At 45.5% G+C, this 24,278-nt stretch overlaps 1 protein-coding gene across 3 annotated transcripts; it reads right to left on the bottom strand.

The window, feature by feature from the left end:
* Window positions 1-30: 30 nt before the first annotated feature.
* On the bottom strand, window positions 31-23,539 carry BMF (Bcl2 modifying factor). Of its 3 annotated transcripts, none has more exons than XM_050975254.1 (5): window positions 23,420-23,539; window positions 21,925-22,089; window positions 20,682-21,002; window positions 19,575-19,738; window positions 31-6,244 (listed from the first exon to the last, which is right to left on the bottom strand). In XM_050975254.1, exons 3-5 carry the CDS (start codon window positions 20,995-20,997, stop codon window positions 6,143-6,145), a joined length of 582 nt encoding a protein of 193 aa, XP_050831211.1. In that variant the 5' UTR covers window positions 20,998-21,002; window positions 21,925-22,089; window positions 23,420-23,539; the 3' UTR covers window positions 31-6,142. The 3 variants fall into 3 exon arrangements, with proteins under 3 accessions (XP_050831211.1, XP_050831213.1, XP_050831212.1); XM_050975256.1 differs by having other exon boundaries at window positions 20,907-21,002; XM_050975255.1 differs by lacking the exon at window positions 21,925-22,089 and having other exon boundaries at window positions 23,420-23,517.
* Between the last annotated feature and the right edge of the window lie 739 nt (window positions 23,540-24,278).

Below are 24,278 nucleotides of genomic sequence, written 5' to 3'. Positions count from 1 at the left end.
TCCCTCAAAAAATAAATCAAGGAACACAGACAAATTTAACAATTTTATTAAAAATTGTACCAGTTATTAGAAAAAAAATCCAAGTATTAAAGTATTAAAAAGCACCAAAGAAGAAAGCACAAAGCAAATATACTGCACAGATACAAAAAAGGAGCTCTGCCCAGTCACCATTGGTACAGGCAGGAGTCCTGGAGGCACACAACCAGGATAAACAAAATGCTACATTCTCACTGGGTCTCAGTCCATGGCAAAGAAGGTGTGTGCACTTCAGGACTAATCCAGACAGAAATCTCACAGGAGAGCATTGGGTATACTTCTGCAGCAGGACAGTATCATATTCTGGTGAAAATCAGAAGTCATGGGGAAACCCTCTACTGAGAGCAAATTTATTAAGTACACTGCAAATTCTAGCTCGTCTTACCCTTTTTGTTTTCCAGATGAAGGGCTCTGAACAACTTTGCTGTTGTTTTATTTTTTTTTTTTTTAATATCCCACCGAAGAACAGTCATGCAGGAAGCGGGGGTGGGGGGAAGAGTAGAAGAAAATGTGAATCCACATTTCACAGTATTTTTATCAGTGAATTTCACCTAGAAACATGGGAGACTGTGCTACATACCATGGAAGAGAACAGAAGAGAGACACGATTATTTCAACAAAAACCCCCAACATCTACATACCCAAACTCAAATTTAGTGGCAGGATTTTCAAATGCACCCAGTAGAAATAGACATACATATCCTGTGGATTGTTTTAAAACTTCCCTTTTACAAGCTGAACTTTTGACATGTATTTAAGGACATACTGACAATGTCGTCCTTCCATCACACCAATCCCTTCTCCTTTTGTCATCAAATACTCCTTTGAGGAGTATAGAATATTTGAGTATAGACAGTCTCATCTAAAACTGAGTTGAGGAATCTGTGATGATGCTCTCCTGGAGCCATGTCCACAAACTGGGGAGACTCCTTTAGATTTAAGAATAACTTTATACATGCAAAATTTCCATAATAGATTTTAAAAACAGTTTAACAATCTACCCTTCCCACCCCTCTGTTCCCCAAAGGCAGCAAAAAGTCTGAAGACAGAACTGAAACATGGCTTTAAAAAACAGCCCACAGACATTAGGTTTCGCTTCCCAGAAACCAACTTCCAGCATGGGATTCTCAGGAAGAGACCCTCCTTTCTGTGGCTAAGGGGGAAGGTGAGGCACACGGAAGAAAGAAGGGGTAGGCGATGTCAGACTGCATTCAGTTCAAGAACACACACATACACACACTCACACTCACACACACCCACACAATTACATTCCAGTGCATTTGATGTGTTTGGTCTTTTCTGCTTTTCCTGGTGGAGAAGAGCTGAACTGTGTAACACCTGTGTGAACACATGCAAACCAAAGAAACAGAGACCACTGAAGTCTTTAGGAACTGTAAAAGATTGTCCTAGGATCTTTTATCAATTCCTTGAGGTATTTCTTCTTGCTAAAACAATCAAAGGCAACAGGTAGGCATTTTTGCAAATGATCACAAATGCCAGTTTGAAAGACAGACTTTTGAAGGACATTATTAAAACCTTTGTTGTCAAATTATGCTAATACTCAACAGCGCTTGGTTCATAGGCAGACCTCCCATTAATATGAACCAGCATTCTATGATTCTTTTATTTATGATCCCACAGTAAATACTGCTGATACAACAAGGCAAGACCTCCACAAATCTGCATTCTTGTTTGATTCTAGCACATACACTGAGTGTTTTCCCTATTTTTCCCTTTAAAAATACCCTCAGTATCACACCATTCAGCATGTCACAGTCTCACCATTCCCACAGCTTCAGCAGAGATATGGGTCAGGACCAGCAGCAGAAGGGTGGAATTCATTGTACAGTTGATAGGGTCACATTGTAATAACTGCCTCAAGTAATTTTGCTTTTTCTTAAAAAAAACAAAGAAACAAACAAAAAAAAACAAAACCAAAAAAACCCAAAACAACAAACTAACCTTTCTTCCTAGTTTACTAATGGTCAGGATCTGCTGTTTCCCAGAAGAGTGCCAAGTGCCACACTGAATGAAGTTCCACCTTGGGTACAGCTCCAGTGACTGCTATGGAGCAACTCCAGGACCGTAGTAACTTCACATGCACACATTGCCTATACCTTTAATCCAGGCTTGAGGGGACAAAATAACCAGCCAGTAGAAAGAAAGAAAGGTGTCTTTGCAATCACACTTTCTACACCAAGAAAGGCTGGGTTCCTCGCCTCTATTTCCTCGCTGATACACAGCTCCAAAACAAAGGCTGACAAGGAAGTTTCTTTCAGGACTCCTCAAACAAGAGTTTAGCCAACAAATATTTAGTAACAACCTATTTAAACTGAAATATGTGATCAGTTATGCAGGAATTCAATGCTACCAGGGATCATCAGCACCTTGAGAGAAGGCTGCAGCCCTGTACAGATCCAGCAGCAGCACTTTCCATGCAATTTCATCCTCTTCTGCCTTTTTTGTATCCTATTTGCAGCGGTTTGAAGCTATCCCTGGGCAGTCACTTTGTGATTTACTGGCTCAGCTTTCAAAAATTGCAGGAAACAAAAGTAAAGCTAACTATTCTCTACTAGCACCAGGCTTGCTGGATCCTAGGATGGGCAGGCTACAAGATAATCAACAGAGTAGGAAGCTGGGAAGGAATAGAAAGAACTCCATCCCTCAAGGAAGGACAGTTGAGTTATGAAGCCGTTTTGGAGATCTGGGGAAGGCAAGTAAGATATTTAAAGGCTGCTGGCACCATGAGCAGCAGCTCAAGTTTTTCTTAAGAACTGCTCATTAAAGACAGGAATTTGTTTTAGGAGAAAGATCCAACTCTTCTTTCTAAATTGCCAGACTCTAGTTTAACAACACAGAGAGAAAGCATCTCATTCTTTACACCAGAACAAACTCATATCTAAAAACCTGAGCATAATCCTTCAGCACAGGATTTAAACCATGTTCTTTGGAACCATTTCTCCAAATAATCAACATATGTCCCTGGCCACACTGCAGAAGCTAGTCTGCGGGCAAGATCTCCCCAGCAGGTGTTCAAAGGGGCCTTACAAACACAGAATGGGTGACACATGCATGAGTGCTGTGCATCCATGAGTTCGTTGCTGAATGTGTGAGACCTTCTCACCATTTCCCCAAGTAGGTGAGACTTTAAGTATTAAGTAGTTGCTTTTCCCTAAGTGAATAACCAGCCTGCCCCTCCAAATCTATGTGAAGCAAAGTAAGACTTTTGGGTTGACAGAGCATATTTCCTTTCTCTGAGATACGCAGATATGGAATATAATTAAAATATATTATCAGTGGTTGTAAATCTCTGGCACCAGTAACCAACACACATATTGCAGGAAGTCGGCCTTTGTCTAGCATTAGCTCTATGTCTCCAATGAAGTATTGTTGTTCAAGGAGGTTTTGAGGCCCTGGCATGACCAATTTTGATAAGTCTGTTGTTGCAGTGGGAAATACGGACTGGCAAAGATGTGTCTTTCCCTGAGCCAAATGACTTTACTGAGGCCAGCAGCCTGACTGAGGAACCATTTCAGGTACTTGTTTCTCCATGTTAAGAAGAGTCTCGTCCTAGATAAATTGGTCAGATCTTAACACCAGAAAGTGGCAGTACCAGACTAATCTTTCCAGCTGATGCATCCAGAAGACAGGCCTCATTAGCCTGTTTGACCATCAAGTCAAGGCAGAGGGAAAGGGGAAAGTTTGCGATGATTTTTAAATGTCAGAAGTTGCTGAATTTTTCATAGTTTGCAGGGCTGTTATGATGTAGCATTGACTGTTCCTATAAAAGGGTCCTGGCAAGCAGAGGGAAATGCAAGCATCACATCCAAAGGCATGCCACATGGGGAGGCATCATTGCTGTGTTGCTTCCTGAGCCCCCACACTTCCACTTCTGCCTCTTAAAGAGCTTCTTATTTAAGAGTCTTCTCCTTAACATTTGGCTTCTCAGGGGTCCCCAGCTCAAACTGTGCTTGCACTACACCTCAGGCTTTCCCCACCATTTAAGTCCTCTTTCTCCAGTGACCAGCGTTTACATCAAGCAGACTGTGCAAAGCAAAGGATGGAAAGCCTCGTCTCTGGCAGCATGAGAAGAGAGCAGCTTCCATCCTGCTGCAGCATAGTCAGCAACAGCTATCACTTAGATCACTCTGGGTAACTTTGTAGTGCACATGCTTAAAGGAACAATACAAACTAAAAACAATTCACACCCCTAAAAAAAACCTCCCACCCTCCCTCTCCATAAAACCCACCCCCAAAAATATTACTTGAGATTCGTTTATATGAATTATTTACCATCATGGAGAAACATATTACTCTAGCTCTAGCTAGAAAAATTACACGAAAGGAGAAAAAAAAATCTTTTCTCACATAAACTCTCTTCTTATGTTTAAAGAGAGTGACTGTGAATATATGAGGGTGAAAAAGGCTTGGAAACCTCTCAGGGAGCTAAAGTACATTTTGCCACAGTAGACACAGGATGAAAATCAAAGAGAACAGGTCTGAGAGAAAGCAAGAAGGTCCAAATTTAACTAAGTTCAGCAAACTGTTACCAGACACTACAGTGCAATGATGAGATTACACAAATACCAGAGAAAGCAGGAATTAGAGACAAATATGCAAAGACGGGTGGAGAAGGAAAGCATATGTGCAAGTAAACTACTCTTCCGTACAGTAATGAGTATTTTTCAGAGTGGATCAAGAGCAGACTAATTTCTCAACACCTGCAGCTGGACATTTCTAACACAACTGAAGAGCAATTCTCTGGACAGCTCTTCCTCAAGCTGGTTTAATCATTTGATACCTACAACAAGGTGCAGTGGCAATATGGAAATTATCAGAAAAAATAGTAAGGTCTGTATTGCTTCTCTGTTCATGTTTGACCCTAGCTGTCACTGGGTCTGTGAACTAAGTATATTTAAGGCTACATGAAGCAGCTTCAATATTTAAGGCTACTTCATTTTGGTAGGGTAGTTTCCCTGTGCTGGTCCAATAGTGTCAGCCATACGGACAAACCTCTGAGTGCATACAAACTGACGGACGATCTCCCTTGAAATAACATTGCTGCTGCTAGTCAATATATGCTTACAGCAGCCTCCAAATACTACACACTAGAGTAATGGACAGACTGCTTGTACAGTGTACATATCAGACTAGATGCTAATTAATTTCCCTGTCAAATCCTGAAGCAAAATTATCAGATGCCTGGGATCTAAGCGTTCCTGACCAACCACATTATATAGTAAGAGAAAAGAAAACCAAAATAAAATAAACATCCATCATAAAACTACTAAAAACATATACATTAGCATTGTAGAAGAATGACACTTGCGCCATATTCCATGGATTTTGGCTTCCTGCTGGCTCATGGGCACTGAGAACACTGAACTGAAAGCAGGCAGTGGCAGAAGCTAATAGCCACCAGCTACACCAAGAAGTTTTCTTTTTCAGCCTGTTCTACTGTTTTGGTTTGTTTTTTTTTTTAATTGATGGCAATGACAAAGAACAACTTCTTGTGAGAGCGCTGCAAGTGGTGCCCAATGGAATGGCTGAAGAGTTCAGATTTCTTTGTGATTTTCTCTCACACAGGGTGGAATGAAATAAACAATAACCAATGAATAAAACAAGTAACCTGATGGAACCAAGCTACTTGAATGTTTTTCCTTGCTAAAGATGTGGAGGAATTGAGCATCTCTGCTCTAAAAGATAAAGATGTATGTTTAGTCATCAATCCCAGGCATCACTTTTAACTAGCAGCCAAAATGACACTCCTGCACTCTACCATCCACTACTACACAGGGCAGAGGAAGCCGTCAGTCTAATACCTGCCTCCCTTGCACAGAGGTCACCGGTGCGGGGAACCAGCAGCAAGCTTTACCAAACACACCCACATTCTGGCTTTCCTTCAACAGTGTTGGACAAGAGCTCCCTGCCTCACGAGGCAGGCAGCAGCAAAGAAGAGTCCATAAAAACACCCAAACTTGAAGACGAGTATCAGAAAGTCAGAGTCCTCACATCCGGCCGGCGGTGTGCAACGTCTCGCCCCCGAACCAGTGTTTGTTCAGTGCTCCCTGCAGACTGGATGTGGCCTGAAACAGGCGGGCGAAGCTCACCTCTGCCCAGTGTGGTTCCTGTTCACCTCTGTGTTTAAGGCCAAGTTGTGTAGGAAGAGAAAAAGCTGCCACCACACTTGATTTCTGTTCTGCTGATGCTGTAGAGAAGAACAGTTAAAGCAAGGTTATTTATATTTCTAAAATTGCAACATACCACTTCTCTTTTCCAATAACAACTCAGTTACACTTTTCAAGAGCAGACACTTTAATCCCATCAGCATAACAAGGGGGTGCAGCAAGGGATGAGGGGAGAGAGGGAAATGATAAGTTCTCCAGAAATAATTGTAGCTCTAACATTACAAAAAGAAAAGAGCAGACCCTTTATGCATTGTGCACAAGAGGATTAAACTTTTTTTTTTTGCTTGTAGGATTTCGCAGAGTTTAGCCAAGTGCTGTTTTTAATCAGATTGGCTTCTGAGCCTTTCAAAAGCCCCAGCTGCATGAACAAACAACCTTTTTTTTTTTTTTTAAAAAAAAAAAGCCCCCCTTCACCCCGAAAGTAAAAAAAAGAAAAAAATATAACTGGTGATCCATCTGTAAGTGATTTGACACCGTGAAGGTCAAAGGGTTAATCTTCAATTTAAACCACACTGCTGAGACAGCAAAACTCTGATTTCATCTAGTACAAGAAAACACATTCGTGCACACACACACTCCCCCACCCTCCCCCCACCACATTTTCCTTCCCAGCATCTCCAAGATAATACTGCCCTTTTTATAGCCACTTTTGACAGTAAGCCATAAATAATCAGCCTTGGAGCCCTTTCCTACTGACTGGAGCCAATTAAACCTTAAGCAAGAACATACTTGAAAACACACAAAAAACCAAAACCAAGAGGTTATTTCAGGTCCCATTGTCAAGGAAGAAACATGGGAGTTGAGTTTCAGGGGGACACCAGACTACATAATGCAGCTTTGGGACAGGGACGCTGTTCCTCCTTTTGTTATAAGTAATCGCCCCTGCAAAAGTGGCTCCGATTATACCCCCACCCTCCTGCACTTTAATGGCATCTCATACAAACAGGTGGGTTTCTCCTTACATTGCCCAGTCTGGGATACTATTTCACCTCAATAACCGACTCTCTATTAGAAGTCAGTCTTCATTTTCTCATCCAGAATTCCATATTTGCTAAGCAGGCATGATCATTTCTGGAAAACAAAACAAACCAGCCCAAATCTCCGCCCCCTACCCCCCTCCCCAATCCCCAGCAGACGAGGAAACAGAAGATTGGCTTCCCACAACTTTGCCTCAGTACACAGGAGTTCATAAAAGAGCACTGAAGCACATTATATGAACAAGATGTTTCAACTCAGATTAGCCCAACGGGGCAGAACAACACAGTTGCAAGGCATTTTTTACATAATCACAAATAAGAGAGCTGCAACTGGAGTTGGTGTATTGGAGATGTGTCAATAGACAGCTCTTCAAAGCCCTTCCAGATAGCCATTAAATTATGTTCATATTCCAGTGTGAGTAGATCTGTGCCATTTGAATCACAAGCACACACAAAACAGGCTTCCAGAAAACTTGTGCTCATCTTGCATCTTAGCAGTGGGTCATTATTCTTGCCCTCAAGACTTAACAAGAAAAAGAAATGGATTTGGAGGAGTTCACACAGATCCCACCACACATTTCAAGAGCACTGTGTTTGTAGCATAACCTGTAAGCAGTGGCTCTAGAGCCTGCTATTATTTATTTTAAAGTAACTAGTCCTGGGTTCAGTCCTCACTGATTGCACAGGCATTGCTAGGTTTACAGGTGAAAACAATCTTTTTTAAACTGTCCTGTAGGACTGGGTTAAAACCCACTAATTTGGTCTCAAAAAGCAAAAGAAAAGTTTTTGGTTTGTTACTTGCATCTCAGTTTGACCAGGTTTGCCTTCCTCATCAAACTCCAGAGATTCTTAGCAACCTCCTCCATACAGCCACACTCCTAAAACTGTTCTAACTGCACAGAGAGCCACAACATCCCTGTGACATGTAGATACCATGTTTTCACCAAGCTATTACAGCTTAGGCAGATTCCTTAAATAGAGACCTTTGGGTAAGACCTCAATGAAGTGGCGTGCAAGAACAAAGTGCTCTTCTGCAGTTTCCACAAGCCAGGAACTATGCTAAGAGAGCACAGTGGACAAACATATTGCAGAGACAATCTGCTTTGTTAGATTATTTTATTCTATTGGCAGCCAAGAGGGTAAAAACTTGTCTTATAGAGATCTAGTAAGGGAAAGGCAAAAGGCTGTTTAAAACTTGGTACAGAAATCCTAAGCTTGAAATGCATCTCAGCTTCATTGGTGGACCCTCTCTAATGGAAACTCTAATGGAATTTTTATAAAGGGGGTTAATTTGGGGGCACACAGGAGGAGTCCTGATTTGGCATGTACAGTTTTACTATTTCACCATGCTGGGAGCCTAAACACATGTAAGAATCCCCATATTGATGTCCTCCTTCATGTAAGAGGCTGCTTTGTGCTTCTCATATAGTAACAGATTTCTAATTATTCTGGTTCCTCAAGTTTTCTACCTCACCTCAGGAGAATAGGATTACCTGCTCTTTCCAGTGATGGGTAAAGGAGGCCATGTTCTGGAAAAAAACAGTGGAAGGACTGAGACTGACCTCATATCCCTTTTTTTTTAAGGGGGGAATTTTTTGAGGAAGGCATTAAGGCTTTATCTGGTAAATAAGAGTTTTAGAACTGTACTTTATGGTTTACAGGCCTGCAAGAGAATCAGTGGGATGTGATAAGACAAATACTGAGTAAAACTCTAATATGTATTTTACTTTATATTCTATTGTGTTTATTTCACTGCCTCTTGAAGTCACTTTTTGGTACAGCAGTTTTGTCCTTTTCCAATTGAAATTATTTCCTAATGTATTTTCCTAATACATTCAAGGAGATTTCCATGCAAGAGCAGAATAGGAAATATTTTACCCTTGGTTCTCCTTGCTTATAAGAAGCATACCATCTCAAATAACTTTTTTAAGAATGTTGACACCATTTTGTTTTGAAGTAAAAACCAGAGCACTACCTTGAGGGCACCTTTCCAGTTTTTATTCCTAGACCCAGGCCTTGCTTGTATTTCCCTAGGTCTGTATTCAGTCAGCATTTTCTCCCATGGTGGTGTGGCCCCATACACACTTGGGTGTGGCCCACGTACTGGAGCAGCTCACTCATGATGTCCTCTCCCAACAGCAGCGCTGGAAAGCGAACTACAGCACCACAATGATCAAGGCCAGAACTAATCTGATAAAGCTGCACTTACTGTTTAACAGATCATCCTAAACTACCTGATCCATGTACTCAGACTGATGCTTGTTCCAGGACAAGAGAAATATGATGATCTGTGAAGAGGAGCAAGCTGGGACTACATGCTTCAGCAGCAAGCCCAGCTAATGGTGTTTAGAGTTATGGCTTCACTGCTGGGCTGATCTGCTTTCTGTGGTACTAATGCAGCCACAGACAAGACACAGGGACAAGAGTCACAGAACAGAATGACAGATATTATTTGCAGTAAACATTTTATGGAAATAACTAAAAATGCCCTTTTCACAAGTTTCTGTGTCTTTTTCCCCAGACATACTTCAGCTAAGACCAAAATTCTTAAATATTTCAAGACTGAGGAGTTTTTGGTGTAGTATAACTTAGCTTTCAGGATGGACAGAAAACTCAGAAGAGTGATGCCATGAACGTGGCATATATTTTTTTAATGCAATATATTTTGAGACATTTTTCTAAGATTCATAACTATTGTGACACTGGTGTATCCTTTCCCTAAGCTTCACAAGGCTGATTTGCCCTTTATCAAAAAACTCAATCTTCAAAGTCACTACTGTACAAAAATATCAGGGATGAACACTTTGCCACCTCCATGTGGGAGCAACAAAATAACCCTTTTGAGGCTTCCTTCCCAAGAAGGAAAGAAGCCACTTTTGCCCTCTACACTAACTGTAACTAAAGAAGAGTAGACTTGTGAATACAGTAAGTCAACACAAAGCTGGAAACACATAAAACCATTTCCTATTGCAGCTGCTGCTTTTTAAAGGGGATATCCTTAAGAGACTGTCTGTCTGAAATGTTAGCATGAATGCTTCAATGAGTCACAAGAAAAGGCCATTTTACAGGAAAAGTGTTCTCTGCAGCAACAGTACATTAGTGAAGCCTCTTCCATGAACTGTGCTGAACCAAAAACCAGACTACTTGTAAACAAACACAAAAAAAAACATGCAAGACTTTTACTGGAAGCAAATGAAAGAGGAACATGCCTGACCCGACACTTAGTCCTTCCCCATAATTAATTCCTAATACATGTTTCACACTGTAAGCTTACAGATACATATCTGGCAGATAGCACCCCAGACGTCAAAACCTTTTGTACTCCTACCAAGCCTTTGCACAGGGTGATCAAAGGGAAGATCAGGACAGGTGATGCACTTCAAAGAAAATGCTGTCCCTCTGACACAGCTCCTTGAATCCATGAGTATAAATGTTTAACAGATTAATAAGACTCATTTTTACACTTGATATACAGTGCCATTAACATCCCTGTTTAAAAAAGTAAATATGCTTGTCATATGCACATGTTGTATGTGGGTCTATCTGGTACACTCCAGACAGAGTGTACTACACCGTCTACTCTCTTGATCTCATGGGCAGCTTCTGACTTTGCTTCATAGCTTCCAGACAATTAAGGGTCATATTCTGATCCCTTCTTAACTAGAAGGATTAATATGGCCCTAAATGGTGCTGTGAGAGCAAAAGAACAATAATGGTATATGTGTACATAAAAACATTATTCTTCCTTTAATGACTAATACAAGTATTAGTAACAAGTTCTTGGGATTGTATTTATTCACTGAATACAAAAATACTTGCACACCGGGAGCAGTTGCTGACTCATCGCTGAAGGCTGTTTTGGCTGCCAGGTGGCTGGAGGCATATTGTGCTACCACAAAATATGCTTTAGCTTAGAAAGACTAGAAAGTCACAATCCCCAAGGCAACAGAGGTTACAGGAGGTGTTCCCTTACTGGAGAGAGAAATGCAGGCCATTGGAAGTCAAATACAAATCTTTCCAGCTGTGATTCCTAATGACCAAAGTATAATGCTTGTGTAGAACCAGCAGAGAAAAAAAGGAGGCAGAAAAAAACAGAGGAAAAAAAAATGAAAGAGGAGCTCAGCCACATAGTTTCTCATGGTAACACAATAAAGAGGATGAGAGACCTTCCTCCGGAAACTCCATCCTTCTGTCTTGCAATGACTCTTACATGGGACTCAACTTGTAGTAAAAGAGGCATCATGTCAAGTATTGCTTCCTTTCTCATGAGCCCCATCAGACTTTGGAACAAGAGAAGCAACGCGTGTGTTTATAGAGAGAGGATAGACAGCACTGGGTAAAGCCAAAAGGATGCAGGGTGCAGGGGACCCCCAAACCTAATGCATGGGCTGCCCAGCCCAAGCACGGGAGAGGGCACGGACTGAGGCGCTGGTTCTGAGCAGCAAGCAGCGAGGGCTGTTGCCCCAAACCTGCTGCTGGCGCAGCTGCGCAGGTGAGCCCTTTCTCGGCTTTCTCCGCGTTTAAAAACAAACACGCAGCCACTCGCGCCTTCCCCTCCAGCGCGGGCAGGAAGGGGAAGCAGACAGCCGCCATGGCAACAGCCAGCTGACGGCAACCTGGGAAGGGCAACCACCGGCCACTGCGTTCCCAGGCCCTCGGCCTTCCCCTCCTTCCCCATTCCGAGGGGCACGCTGGCTTATTTTCCACAAATACGGTACATAAAGATGCCACATTTCCACAGAACCGTGCCTGATACCACTCTGTATCTGCGGCCCGGGCTCCGGCACGGCTCGCCCCCATGCTCTGGGTGTGGAGGGGTGTGTGTGAGTGCTGGAAGAGATACCCAGGCGAGGACACCCCACACCGCCCAGCCACAGGCGGCAGCTGTAAGATTTTTTGACCTTTTTAAGGGTTTATTGACTGAACCTGCGTGTGATGGGGCAGGGCTGTTCCGCAGCTCGCGGTGCTCACCGCCTGCCTTGCGCGGGCCGTAGGACCCGGTGACCCATGTTTGGCATCCATTCCTTCACCAGCAGAAGGGAGGCGCTCCCAAAACTGCTCACTGCTGCGGAGACCCCCCCTAGTGATTAAAGTCTGCCTCGGGGTTTGCTTAAAATAACGCTTTAAAAGTTTTTACAGGAAAAATATCCCGGCGCAGGGGGGAAGGGGTGGGCGCGGAGCCGCCCGGCTGCGGGGGAGGCGGCGGGAGGGCAGGTGCAGGGCTGGAGCCTGCGGGCAGCGCTGACTCTCGTCAGCAGCGCCGATGAGTCAGAGGCTAAATTTAGCCAGCGATATAAACACAGCCTCCGAGCGCAAACACGGCCCGGCCGGGCCCTCGCACGCACCCGCTCCTCCTCGCCCGCCGGCCGGGTCCGCTGGCCCTCGGGGGGCTCCAGCCCCATTGCCAGGGCGCCCTCGGGTCTGGCTCCCATCACGGAAAACCTAACTGGGGTTAACAGGAATTGCCTCACTGCTTGTTTTTGGACCGCTGTTTTTTTCTGCCGTGGTCGGGTCCTCGGAAGGATTCTTTTCAATTGGCAAGGCGGCTAGTGAGGAGAAACAAACAAACAAACAAACAAAAAAACCCAACATCCAAACGGAGACTATAAAGGCTGGCAGGACATTCTTCCTCAGTGGCTTGAAACAAAAGAGAACTCTGCATTTGGGCACTTGCTTTCCATGCCTTTCCAGCATAAAATTTAATTGAGTAAAATACAAACATGTACACTCCTTTCCGTAAATAATCAGTCCAAACATCTCACCATCCCACTCAGAGATGGCACTATCTTAATAAGATCAACCGACCTAGGTGGAGGACTGGAGGCAGAACAACTAGGTTCCTATCAGCAATCCTTGTATGATCTCAGTCAAGTTATAACCTGCATTTTCTATTTTCCCACAATAAAAAATAAGTGGGGCATTACCACAATTATTTCTTAATTGCAAAATAATTTCTCAGCTGTCACAATGCTACAAGCAGAAAGCATGTTACCACTGTCATGGTGCTGCGAGAGCTGAGGAAATTCAGAAGAACCTGTGGAGACTGAAGGGGTTGTACAGGAGAGACAGCAGCACTGAACACTGATGTTAGATATACAGCAGGACAATTCACCTGCATTGTCTCAAAGAACTGTTTTGTGCTCTTTATTCTGGGCAGTCTTGGCCTTTTGAGGTTGTGGCCCCATTGCCTCAAGACAGTCCTGTGTCCAGCAGGATTCGTTGCACACAGTTGCACAGAGCTTGCACGGCTCTCCTGCCGTCCAGCTCCCTTATCCTCTGCCCACCTTCTCTACCAGAGCTAGGCAGGAAGTTTTGCTTTTTAACATTATACCCTATTTTAAGCAGGAACATATATGTAATATATTTAAATCTTTCGTCAGCTGAAAGCATAGAGAGGCTAGATTAGGATGATGTAGAAGTTTTGTGGGTCTTATTAAACTAGTATACAATGATTACATGTGACTTGCATCAAGAGTGTGTATAGCCCAGCCTCCAGCAGCAGCCTTACATGGCTGCCGGAGGAAAAGCTGCTAAGGGCAAGTACATGCAATAGCTTCCACTTGTACTCTCTTTCAGCATCTAACTAGTTTGAGCTTAGGATTTCTGAGTCAGATCTGGTTTCTGTTTATTTAATGTCTGCTTCAATGGCCATAAACTTGTCTCAATTCCCCTTGAACCCAGATAAAGCACTGGGATGCACAATATGCCTTGACAAGGAGCTCCACAGCTTTCACCTGTTGCATGAAAAATGACCTCATTTACTTTGAGCTGGCTCCCACTAGTTTGACTTGATTTTGCCTAGTTCTTGTACTGGGAGAAATTAATCTATTCATGTCACTTTTGATTTCTGTTTAATATTGCTTCACTCTTGGTTTGTATCTTTTTTTAGGCTTAGTAGTCCTTAGCCCATTTTTTCATATGGAAGTTCTATTGTCCATCTTGCCCTTCTCTGAACCTTTTCCAGTTCTGCTGCATCATTTTTTGATGAAGGAAACCAGAACTTCATATAACATTCAAGATACAGTAGAAATACGAATTTATACAGTGGCATAATTATGTTCTTGTTCTCAGTGTCTTTTCTTAACATACCAAAGAATACCATTTCAGACAAAATGTGAAATGGTCCAGCACATTTCTGTTAACCTACATGTCAAGTAATCAGCTCCATGGGCAGCAGCATTTTAAAACAGGTGATAGATGAGGGGCAGCAAGTTGTTGTGTCATTTGTATGCATGGGGAAGGTATACTTCCAAGCCCACCTTCTCCTTCATTGTCATTTGTCAAAATGAAAAGAAAGGGGGGGAAAATCTAATAACAATAAGGAAAAAATCTGTTTCCACCTCCTTATATCAAATTTTTGACTCTGCTGACCATAAGAATGGCCCGCCCTTCCTTTCCTCAAGCATAGGATTCCAGTTCCATAGCCCTGAAAGAAGTTTGTTTTACATCTCAGACTTCCCAAACTCACACCCACCCATCCTCTGCCCTTTAAACTGGGCTCACTCACTTCAGGAGTTCTCTCCCTCACCATGTTTGTACATCCTCAGCTGGAGAGTCAAGTCCTGCACCAGTGGGCAACGCACAGAAAGCAGAGCCAAAGAGGTGACCCACTGCTGTGCACAGCAGCAGCAAGGACCAGCCAGCAGGGGAGATCCTGAAAGGCACTGACCTACTCAAGAAACAAATGAACGAAAACACATACCCTAGGTCTCAAAGAGACTGTAGATACAAGTGAAGTATGGAGCTGCTGGTGCTACAGGCTTAGCTGCAGGACAGTCTGAATCTCTGCATTATTATTAGGAAGCTTTCCTGAACATTTTTCCTAAAATATAAGGTCATCATAAAGAAAAAAGCAACTGTTAAAAATGCCCTGAATGTCCTTAATAGTGAAAAAAGCCTGACGGAGTTTGGGATAAATGATGCACATGCAGTACCATGTACCCATTCTCTCACGCCAGAAAGTTTCCAACAAGTGAGCAGGCTCCCTGCTGCATAAGTAGAAGTGTCTCAGAGGAGGCCTTGATAACCCTTATGAGAGACAGACAGGAAGAAGTATGCAAAACATAACACGTTTCACTTTCAAAGGAAAATAACATTTCCTTCTGGACATTTTCAGTGTCATTTGTTTGAGGCAAACAGGTACATGCCTAGCTGTCTGCCCACAGCCAGTGCGGACGCAGGCATTTGTGTTCCATGGGCTGCTGAACCCTGTTGCAGTGATGGTGAGACTTACTTGCTGAACCAACTGGGGAATTTAGAGAAACAAAGTTTTCTATAGCTAGATCCACAGAGGATTTTTGAGCATGGTCAGCATATCTAAATCAACTGCAGGATTCCTGATGTGTTGGAAAGGGACTTTGTTGTTGTTTGTAATGCACTTATTTACTCAAGAAAGCTCAGTTCTGATTCAGCATCTGGTTCTCATTGAGGCTCAGCTTTTTTTAAACTGAGCTTTCCAGATGGGTTGACTGAAGCACAAAGAGGTCAAGAGACTTGTCTGAGGTCATACAGCAAGTCAGTGGCTCTGCTTGGACCTGAGCCCAGAACTGTTCAAGGCTACCACTCCTTGGCTCTTAAAGAGACAATTTTATCCCCTGTATAGTGATCTTATCTCCATGAAGAAGAAATATGATAAAAGCAGTCCCCTCAAAGCTGCAGCCTGCTTAAAAAGAGTTATTTTATTTGGAAAAAGTTATAGAGTTCCAGTGCCTCATTGGAGCCTGTCAAACTGAAGGGGTGTGATCCTGATATACAGTGTCATCTACCCCACCCCTGGATAACCCCCTGCTCCTCTGGGGCGGCTTTGCTGCCACCGCCATTCCTGGTTGTGTACTCACATCCCATCTAACAACCCCTCATGTCATTAAATACACTCTCCATTCAGCACAGGTCAAAGCCCCTCCTCAGGAAAGGAAACCCAAGTGCACTGAGGACCTGAAGCAGAGCCCAAACACTTGCTGCCACAGCCTGGACATGTGGGGTGTGTGAAGCATATCCCAGCCAACCAACCAGGAGGTCCCATAAGCTCAGCTCTGCTCTCCATAACCTCAGAGCATGCTCTTAAAGTTCAGCCACAGGCTGAGCTACAGCAGCAGTTCACTGATTCCAGCGCAAAGACACACTTGCTTCAAACCAAGGAGGAGGTGGCAGGTACTGGCTTCTCTTGCAGAAAGCATGGTTTGCCTCTACCTTGTTTTCCAGGGGCAGGGTGAAAAAAATAGAACAGGGAAGTCTGCTAGAAGCTACACAGCCTCAATCAAGTAAGAGACAGTAAAGAACTCAAAAAAACTCTTCTATATGGGTCTCACATGTCATTCTGCAGAGCCCTTGCAATCTAGATCACCCTGTAGCAGGCTCTGCTATTTAGGAACACAGAGCGTTGTTCAAGTCTTCTTACAAGAAATTCAGTATCTTAAGGAGATGAAAGACATGGAGTTCTAGGGAATGTTGTGTTATTGCTCTAGCACTGTTCTAAGGATGAAATAGCCAGGTTTTAAATTACTGTTTTCTGTTTAACATATTAATAGGAAATGAAACTCTGAAAGTGATTTTCATGCCAAAAGCAAGCATAGGTGCGGCCAATTTTCTTATTCTTGCTAGATGCATACCCAAAAATCTTTTGTATAGCCAAGAACCACAGAATAAATACCATTTAGCTCCAGAAGCCCAGAGAGGAGATAACAGTGACTCTCCAGGGCTCCAAGTGTAGGATGGGGTTAGACCATGCATGCAGCAGAGTCCAATGACAACTCAGTGATGTCAGCCTCAGCAGCAATTGCCTGCTCAGTTTCTCTCTTAGCCAGGGATGTACATTAACCAGCAGCCTTTGTGTCAACACAGCCTTGCTGCTGCAGCAGCAGAATGGGGGCCATACCTGAACTGCTGGAGAGTCTCACAGAAGTCAAGAGCCATGAGAAGGCAGCTCTTGAGCTAGCTGGATGCACCATTCCAATGCTAAAAGCCTTTCCTAACTTCCACTGAAAGGGCACATGCATTTTCTTTTTACGGGTTCACAGATAAATGTTTTGTAGGCTCTGAAAACGGGCACAGCTTGTTGAAAACCAAGCTTGCTCTCTCTCAGGACTTCACAAGACCACACTGGTGTGACTAACTTTGTGGTATTCTAAATCTGATTCAAGACACCACTCTGGAAAGTTGGTTTTGACCAAATGTTTGAGACAAGCTGAAATGGGGTTTTCAAATCAGGGGTTAGTTTCACAGCAAGATAAACGACAGCCCAGTTTTCCATGCCTCAGAGACTGCCCCTTCCAAACCACAGCACATTGTGAACCGCTCACGTGTCTGCAGGGGCAGACCGCCTGCTCCTTCAGCAGGGCTGGGCAGTCATTGCACATAGGACAGAGGGGGTTCTCCACGGGGGATTCATGCCAAAAGCCAAAGGAAATCCTCCATGCAGAACTGCGAGGGAAGGGATTGGGCATGACAAACACTCCGCAGGGATCAGTGCTCTGGACACCAATATGTGGCTCAATACTCAGTTTCCCTGACAAACAAGAAAGAATCCCTCGGCAGATCCAAATGCCAAGGCCTGTCCCAGGGTCAGGCTGTGGATAACCACTGGCTGAACTACTCTGTCCTCGGGTTAAGTTTTCGAGTTGGTTTGGTTTTGGTATTTTTTTCCCCGTTTTGTTTTCAAATTTAAATGGCTGAAGGCCCCCGCTCCGTCCCCTTTACAACTTGTTGCTGTTCCAGTTCAAACAAAGAACGCGGAGCCCCTCCTCTGGCGGGCCCCGGGGGCCGGGCCGGGCCGCCCAGCACAGCCGGACGCCTTTGTTTACTACGGCTCTACACGCCGGGCTGGCCGCCGGCCGGGGCTGCGCGGCCGCGCCGGCACCGGGAGCCGCGGCCGGGCACCGGGAGCCCGACCCCGCCTGCCCTGGTGGGGCCGGGGCGGGTGGGCGCTCCGGGACGCGTTTCCAAGGCACGGGCATCAGATAGGGACACTCCCCCCAGATGAAAGGGGTCAAGTTACAACCAGTTCCACCAGTTCGGTGCAGGGCTCGTCCGCCAAGTTGGTTAAACCTTCCCTTTCCTGAGAGACAGCCTGGCGAGAGAGCGGGGCCGGCAGCTAACGCTGGCGAAAAGGCGCCACCGGGGAAAACCCCATTCAACCACAAACAACACGTTAAAAATCTCATGGTAGCTCTTTATTCCTGCAGTTTGCTAAATGACATTCATAGCCCCATCTACATATCTACAGGCTAATCTTCCTTTTCTTGCTTTAATCATCCACCTGTTAGGAGATGAGGAGTCCCAGAATTTCCTCATCTCTCAGGTGACACAGAGAGGACCAAGCTTTTGCCCAGCGACAAACCACACTCTCTGACCCAGACAGAGATCCTCACTTACCTTTGAGAAGGGCTGCAAATGATCCCACAGTTAAGAGAAGACAAACTCACTTGGAGTAGCATAAGCTTTTTGTCCCTTTCTGAAGTCAGCAAAATTTCTTCATTTACAAGCAGATGCCCACCCTCTTTGTTGGGCTTGCATAGAAGTGGCAAACTGCTGCCTACTGCTAAGCTTCTGCCACCACTGACCATCTCTGAATGGGCTGAGATTTATATTTTATCTCTACTCAAAGGGGAAGGAGAGCAAGGAAGAAAGAATCAAGGGTTCTGGGGGTAATGGTTACTTTGTTTCTTTGAACAGCAGTGTTTGGGGTTTGTTTTTTTTTTTTTAATTTTTGTTTTGTTTTTTTAAGAAACCAAGAATCTGGCATGTGTTTTTCAGACCTGATAGCATCTTACAGGTGTATTTTGTGGTGAGGAAGTTAGTCACAAGTCTGAGACACTAGCTGCGACTATCTTACTAGTAGCTGCTAGCAAGTCTAGTATGATCTAAATATTCTTTACAACATTACATAGAACTACCGTTAGACAACAAGGGATGTCAGAACAGACTCCAGGCTTGTTATCTCCAAGACAAGGAGCTGACATAAGCCACTGATGGCTACATGTTCCACAGAAGAGAAGGTGCTGGTGGTGAGGAGAATGGAGAAGAGTAAAAGCTGTAATGAAAAGCAAGAGGAAGATCCCTGGGAAAAGCTTCAAACCCCACTGCTGATGAACAGGAAGAGCTGGAATAGCAGCAGCTAACACAGAAGAGCCCCCTTCCTGGGCAGTAAATGCTCATATTCATATTCCCTCATATTCTCTTCCCTCCACCTGCCAGTCTTTAGGAAGAGCAAGCAAACTAGCATAAGCAAAATCCATCAGGATACTCCTGCCATTTTATCACTGCTGGCAGTCTGCTGTCTTAAACAACAGTTCACTTAGCTGATGGCTGGAGCCAGTCTTCAGAGTAGCCCTCTTGGACAGGTAAACCCCCACTTTCCCCTCCAGAGACACCCTACCCTCTGTATGTGGAGCCGGTGGAACTGGTCAGCAATGCACTGCAACTTCCGTGCAATCTGCACCTCAGCACGTGCTTCCCGCTGACCTTCCCGAGGTTCCTCTTGGAGGTGCGGATCCAACACAAAGCCAGCTGGAGGGACATGTAAACGGTAACCAGCACTCCCTACAAAACAGAGCAGAAGAGTCATTCTTCCAGTGCAAAGATTATCTTTTCTGCTCAGTACGTTAATGGAGGAAAGAGCTCTACACAGTCCTACATTTTTGACTTTTCAAGTCTAGTTCCTGAAGGCCAAACAATAACTGTATACTGTAACACAGTGCAGTAAAAGATTTGCCCAGCTTTCAAATCAGTTTACATTGATTAAACAGAGCATTGTGTTGATTCCCATAGTCAAATGAGTGGCAGGATCTTAAAATTGATTCCTTTTGCATGTTTACGGCTCAGCCAAATGATGTGGCTTGGGATTTATTTTAAGGACAGTTTTACAGGATCTCTGCTTCAAGTTGTCTCCCCTCAGAGGTAGAAGTATTTTTTGTGTCAGTTTTTTCTCAGTTTTCTGTCATTTAGTGATTTTAGTGATTTGAATTAAAGCTGAATTGGATACACAAAGCTGAGTGGTGACCCATCAGTTACTACTAAAATACTGGAGGGACATGCTACTTATTCAGCAACTTTAACTCCAGTGAAGAGCCTAAAAGCTGTAACTTTTTGCATCATCTTCTCTCCACTGAAAACTCCTAGGAGTTTCCACTTCCTATGTGGATGAGACAGACCATTGGTAGTTAAAAATGTAGGCAAATTGTAGGATATGAAGTACAGTGAACATTTAGACATCTAGCAGTAAAATCAAATGTGATAGAATAAAGCCAAAGAGAGAAAGAGGGAATATCAAAGATAGCAGAAGCAATGAGCAAGTGTCTGGTTCCTGCAGTGGACAAGCAAGGGTAAGAAAATACAAGCTGTCTTTCTTGAGGGAGTAGGACTAAAGCAAAGTAATTTCAGTCCTTTAATAAAACACCCTAATGAAAGAGACCTTGCTTGATTGGGGAAGTGCTAAAGGGACAGTTTCTTTGCTGCAAAGCTAGTGACACTGGAGTGCTCTTACCATAGAAGAGTCTCCGTGGCTCTTCAGTGACTCCACAAGGCAACATAACATCCTGACTGGAAGAGGATGGGCTGAGTGTTTGAGTTGCCTTGTCCTGCTGCTCAGGATGCCTGATACCGGGACCACAGCAGTGTGTGAGGGGGAATAGTTGAAACCTCCCCAGAAGGCAGCTGCAGGACTGGTTCTGTGTGAAAAAGCCAGTTGCAGTCATCTCACCAGGCTGACCTGCAAGTCCAAAGTCATCAGAGTGAAACACGTCATCGTCCAGCCCATCCAGGCTAGAATAGTCCTCTTCCAGGTAGCTGGGGCGATCCATTGCTCCTGCAATAAAGGGACATTTGAGGAAACAGCTAAGACACAGCAAGAATGTTGTCCAGGAGAGAATGCCTTCTGCTCCAACAGTAAAACACAATCGATTTTATCACACCTTCCCTCTTCCCCACTTCCCAGTGCTGCCCATCTGCGTGGACAGGAGAGGTGAGTGACTGTGGTGAAGGTTAAGGCTTTGCAGAAAGTCCTCAGGTGCTGGGCCAGAGAGAGACCAAGTTCACACGTGTATAAGTCCACAGCTCCAATTCCACACCTGCTCACAAGCAGAGAGCCAATCCCCAACCTCAGCACACAGAAACTGAAAAGACATTTTAAAAAGCAACCCAGATTCTTCTAACAGCCCCATGGACAGCCAGCTTCTTTGGGGTCTGCTTTGTTTTGGCCTGCTATACTTGAACTTTAATGGTATATCCCATTCACTCTTCCCCACCTATTTCTTATTGATGAAGAAAAGGTCTTGTAATCATAAGGCTGCAAGGCCAGATTTTTAAGAAACCCCAGTGGCTGCAAAACTTAAAAGAGCTGTCAAAGCCACTTCTGTGAAGCTCTCCATTACTTCTCCCTATGAGGGCCAACTTTCCTTTCAACTTCTCATTTCTCCCCTCACCTCAACTTAAGACATGTCCCAAACTTGGCAATGTAGTCACTTCCTTATTCCTCTTACCCTCAAGCCTACATGCACTGTTAGTGCAATGGTTCATCCTACTACTAAAGAAAAACATGGCTGGTGTCAGTGTTTAAAGCAGGATTTCTGTATTTGCCACAGTAAACACTCCTGAGCTCTGTTACAGCACAAAGATGGTAGAGGGGAAAAGCCCCCATGAACCCTAAATCACTATTTCAGAGCTCTTTGCAAATATAAAGCAATTAGAAGCAGTATTACCAAAAATGCCACAAGTCCCTTTACTGTTACCTGTGCATCTAACCCAATTGGAAGACAGACTCCTAAGAGATCCATCTCCAGGATTTCCACCCAGTTCCAAACAAGGCAGTGAAATTCAACTCTTCATGTCTCTTCCTTTGCTCTGGTTTGCGAAGCATTTAACAGAATGGAAGACTAGCAAGAGGAATTTCAGGCCTGAAGGAGACATTAATAATAATTTTATAAGGATGTGTTCAGCACTGCCCTTGGTGCTCCCAACTCCCCCCAGGTGAGCAGCACTCCGGACACCAGCACACTAGAGACAACAGGACCAAGCAGTGCAAGAACTGTTTCTGCAGAGCTCTGGCTGGGGGGCACTATGGCTATTTAAGTTGCTGCATCTCAGCAGTTCACTCAACTAAGCCCCAACTCCCAGAGAAGTTTCTTCAGAGCAGAACAGGTACCAGCCCCACAGCTGGATGCAACTCTGCTGGATGACAACAGTGGCAGAGCACTCATAACATTCTCATCCATGGCTTAAAGTAGCATACTGAAAGGAGTTATGGGCCCCAAGAGGCAGGCATGGATGATCTCCTTGCCAGCTCTTCTGCTGGATCAGTCACCTGACAGAGAAGCAGGCGGGAATGTATTTTTTCTTTGCAGGAAAGTTTGCCAGATCTCATCTGTCAGCCTCACTGGGACACGGGCATTCCTCAAGGGAAGTGCAGCAAAGGCACAGAGCAAACCCCAAACAAAAGAGGGTTTAAAGAGCAAGAAGTTTAACTCGACCTCCTGCAATACGGCCCGACCCTTTTGCAGAGCTTTTCAGAGAATGCCGAGGCAGCGCGAAGGGCAGCTCGTCCTACAACTCACTGGAACTCCTACAACCTCCAAACGCAGCTCACGCTGGAAGCCACAGACACCGGACAGCTCGGGGTACGGGTCTTTGCCCGGGCAGCCCCCGCGTCTCCGGTGCCGTGTCCTACCCACGGCACTTCCTCACACAAGCCAGCGGAGACAGCCGCGGGCCGGGGCAGCCGCACGCCCGCGCTGACAGGCGGCGGGCCGAGAGCGGAGGGAGGGCTCAGCGCACACGTGCGTGCCAGCGTCCCAAAACAAAGCTGGCCGGCCTCGCTTCGCCACCGCTGGCCGCCTTTAACTCTTCCCCGCCCGGACCCGAGCCCCGCAGATGTGCCCCCGACCAAGAGGTTTAACGCGGCTTCTCCGGGCAGCGCCGTGGGACGAGGCTCCCGAGCTCGGCGGGGCGGCCCGGGAGGGGCAGCGCTGGCTGTGGAATCAGCCATCGCTTACATCAGCGAATCATCTATCTCAGCGCCGACCGAGCTCATTCCTCGCCCGCACCCTCCTTCTTTCTTCCCTCTCCCCAGCAGGCGCGGGACTCCGGGCTGGACCGGCTGGGCCGGGGCTGCCCCGGGGCGAACCCCCTTCCCTGTCACGATCGCGCCCGGCCTCGACACCGCCCTCAACGGCGACCTGGCACAGAGGGGTCGACCCCCAGTGGCGAAGGCGCTTCCCGGGCACTCACCGAGAAGCGGGACGGGCGTCCCTCGGGGACGGGGCGTCCCGGGAGGAGCCGCCGCCGCCTCCGCTGCAGCCTCCGCACCGCCAAACTGCGGTCGGCGCCGGCGGGCGCGCCGCGAACAGCTGACGGCAGCCCCGCCTCCGCCGCGCCCCGCCCCTCCCCGCCCGCCAGCCAATGGGCAGGGAGGGGCGGGCCCGGCGTTCGGCTTTGTAGGGGCGGGGCGGGCCCACTTCGGCCCGGTACAGGTGGGAGCGGCGAGCGCTCGGTGTCCGTCCGCCCTCAGCGGGACCCGCTGCTGGCACCGCGGCCTGCAGCCGCCCTCGGAGTGCTCCCGCAGCTCCGCAGGCAGCCCCAGCCGGAGCTGGGCCGCAGCCGCGCTGGGCTAGCTTTAAATCTGATGGGAGTGCCACTCCAGGTAGTAGATTTCCCACAAAACTTTGATTTTTCAGCTTTAAATGACTTAGAAAGTTCTTCGTGACTTGTAAAGTCGGAATGCTGAGGTGTGAGGGTCTAGGAGTTCTTCGCAGTGAGTTGTGCTCTTTCCTGTAGATGAGTACGACTACAGGACTGCACAGGACTAAATTAAACTAATAAGGATAGTTTCTTTATAGCGCTTTTTGTGAAGCCCCCTCAATGAGAATAGAGTAAAAACCCCCAGCCTCATGCTGCAAGCAACAACTCGGTGCATTTACCTTTACTACTGCCAATGATTTATCAGCTCCCCCTGTAATCAGTGGCAAAATCTCACCATGTTAAGAGAGGCAGGACACAGCTCCTTGGCGCAGAGCAGCACCCTGTCAGGCTGTTTTTAAAACCTACGTAACAAGATCGCCTGGAAGGGAGGTAGGGAGGTTTTAAAACC

This window comes from Serinus canaria, chromosome 5 (genome assembly GCF_022539315.1).
Source record: "Serinus canaria isolate serCan28SL12 chromosome 5, serCan2020, whole genome shotgun sequence".
In the NCBI taxonomy this organism is placed as follows: Eukaryota; Metazoa; Chordata; class Aves; order Passeriformes; family Fringillidae; genus Serinus; species Serinus canaria.
This window is presented reverse-complemented; position numbering and strand designations above follow the sequence as displayed.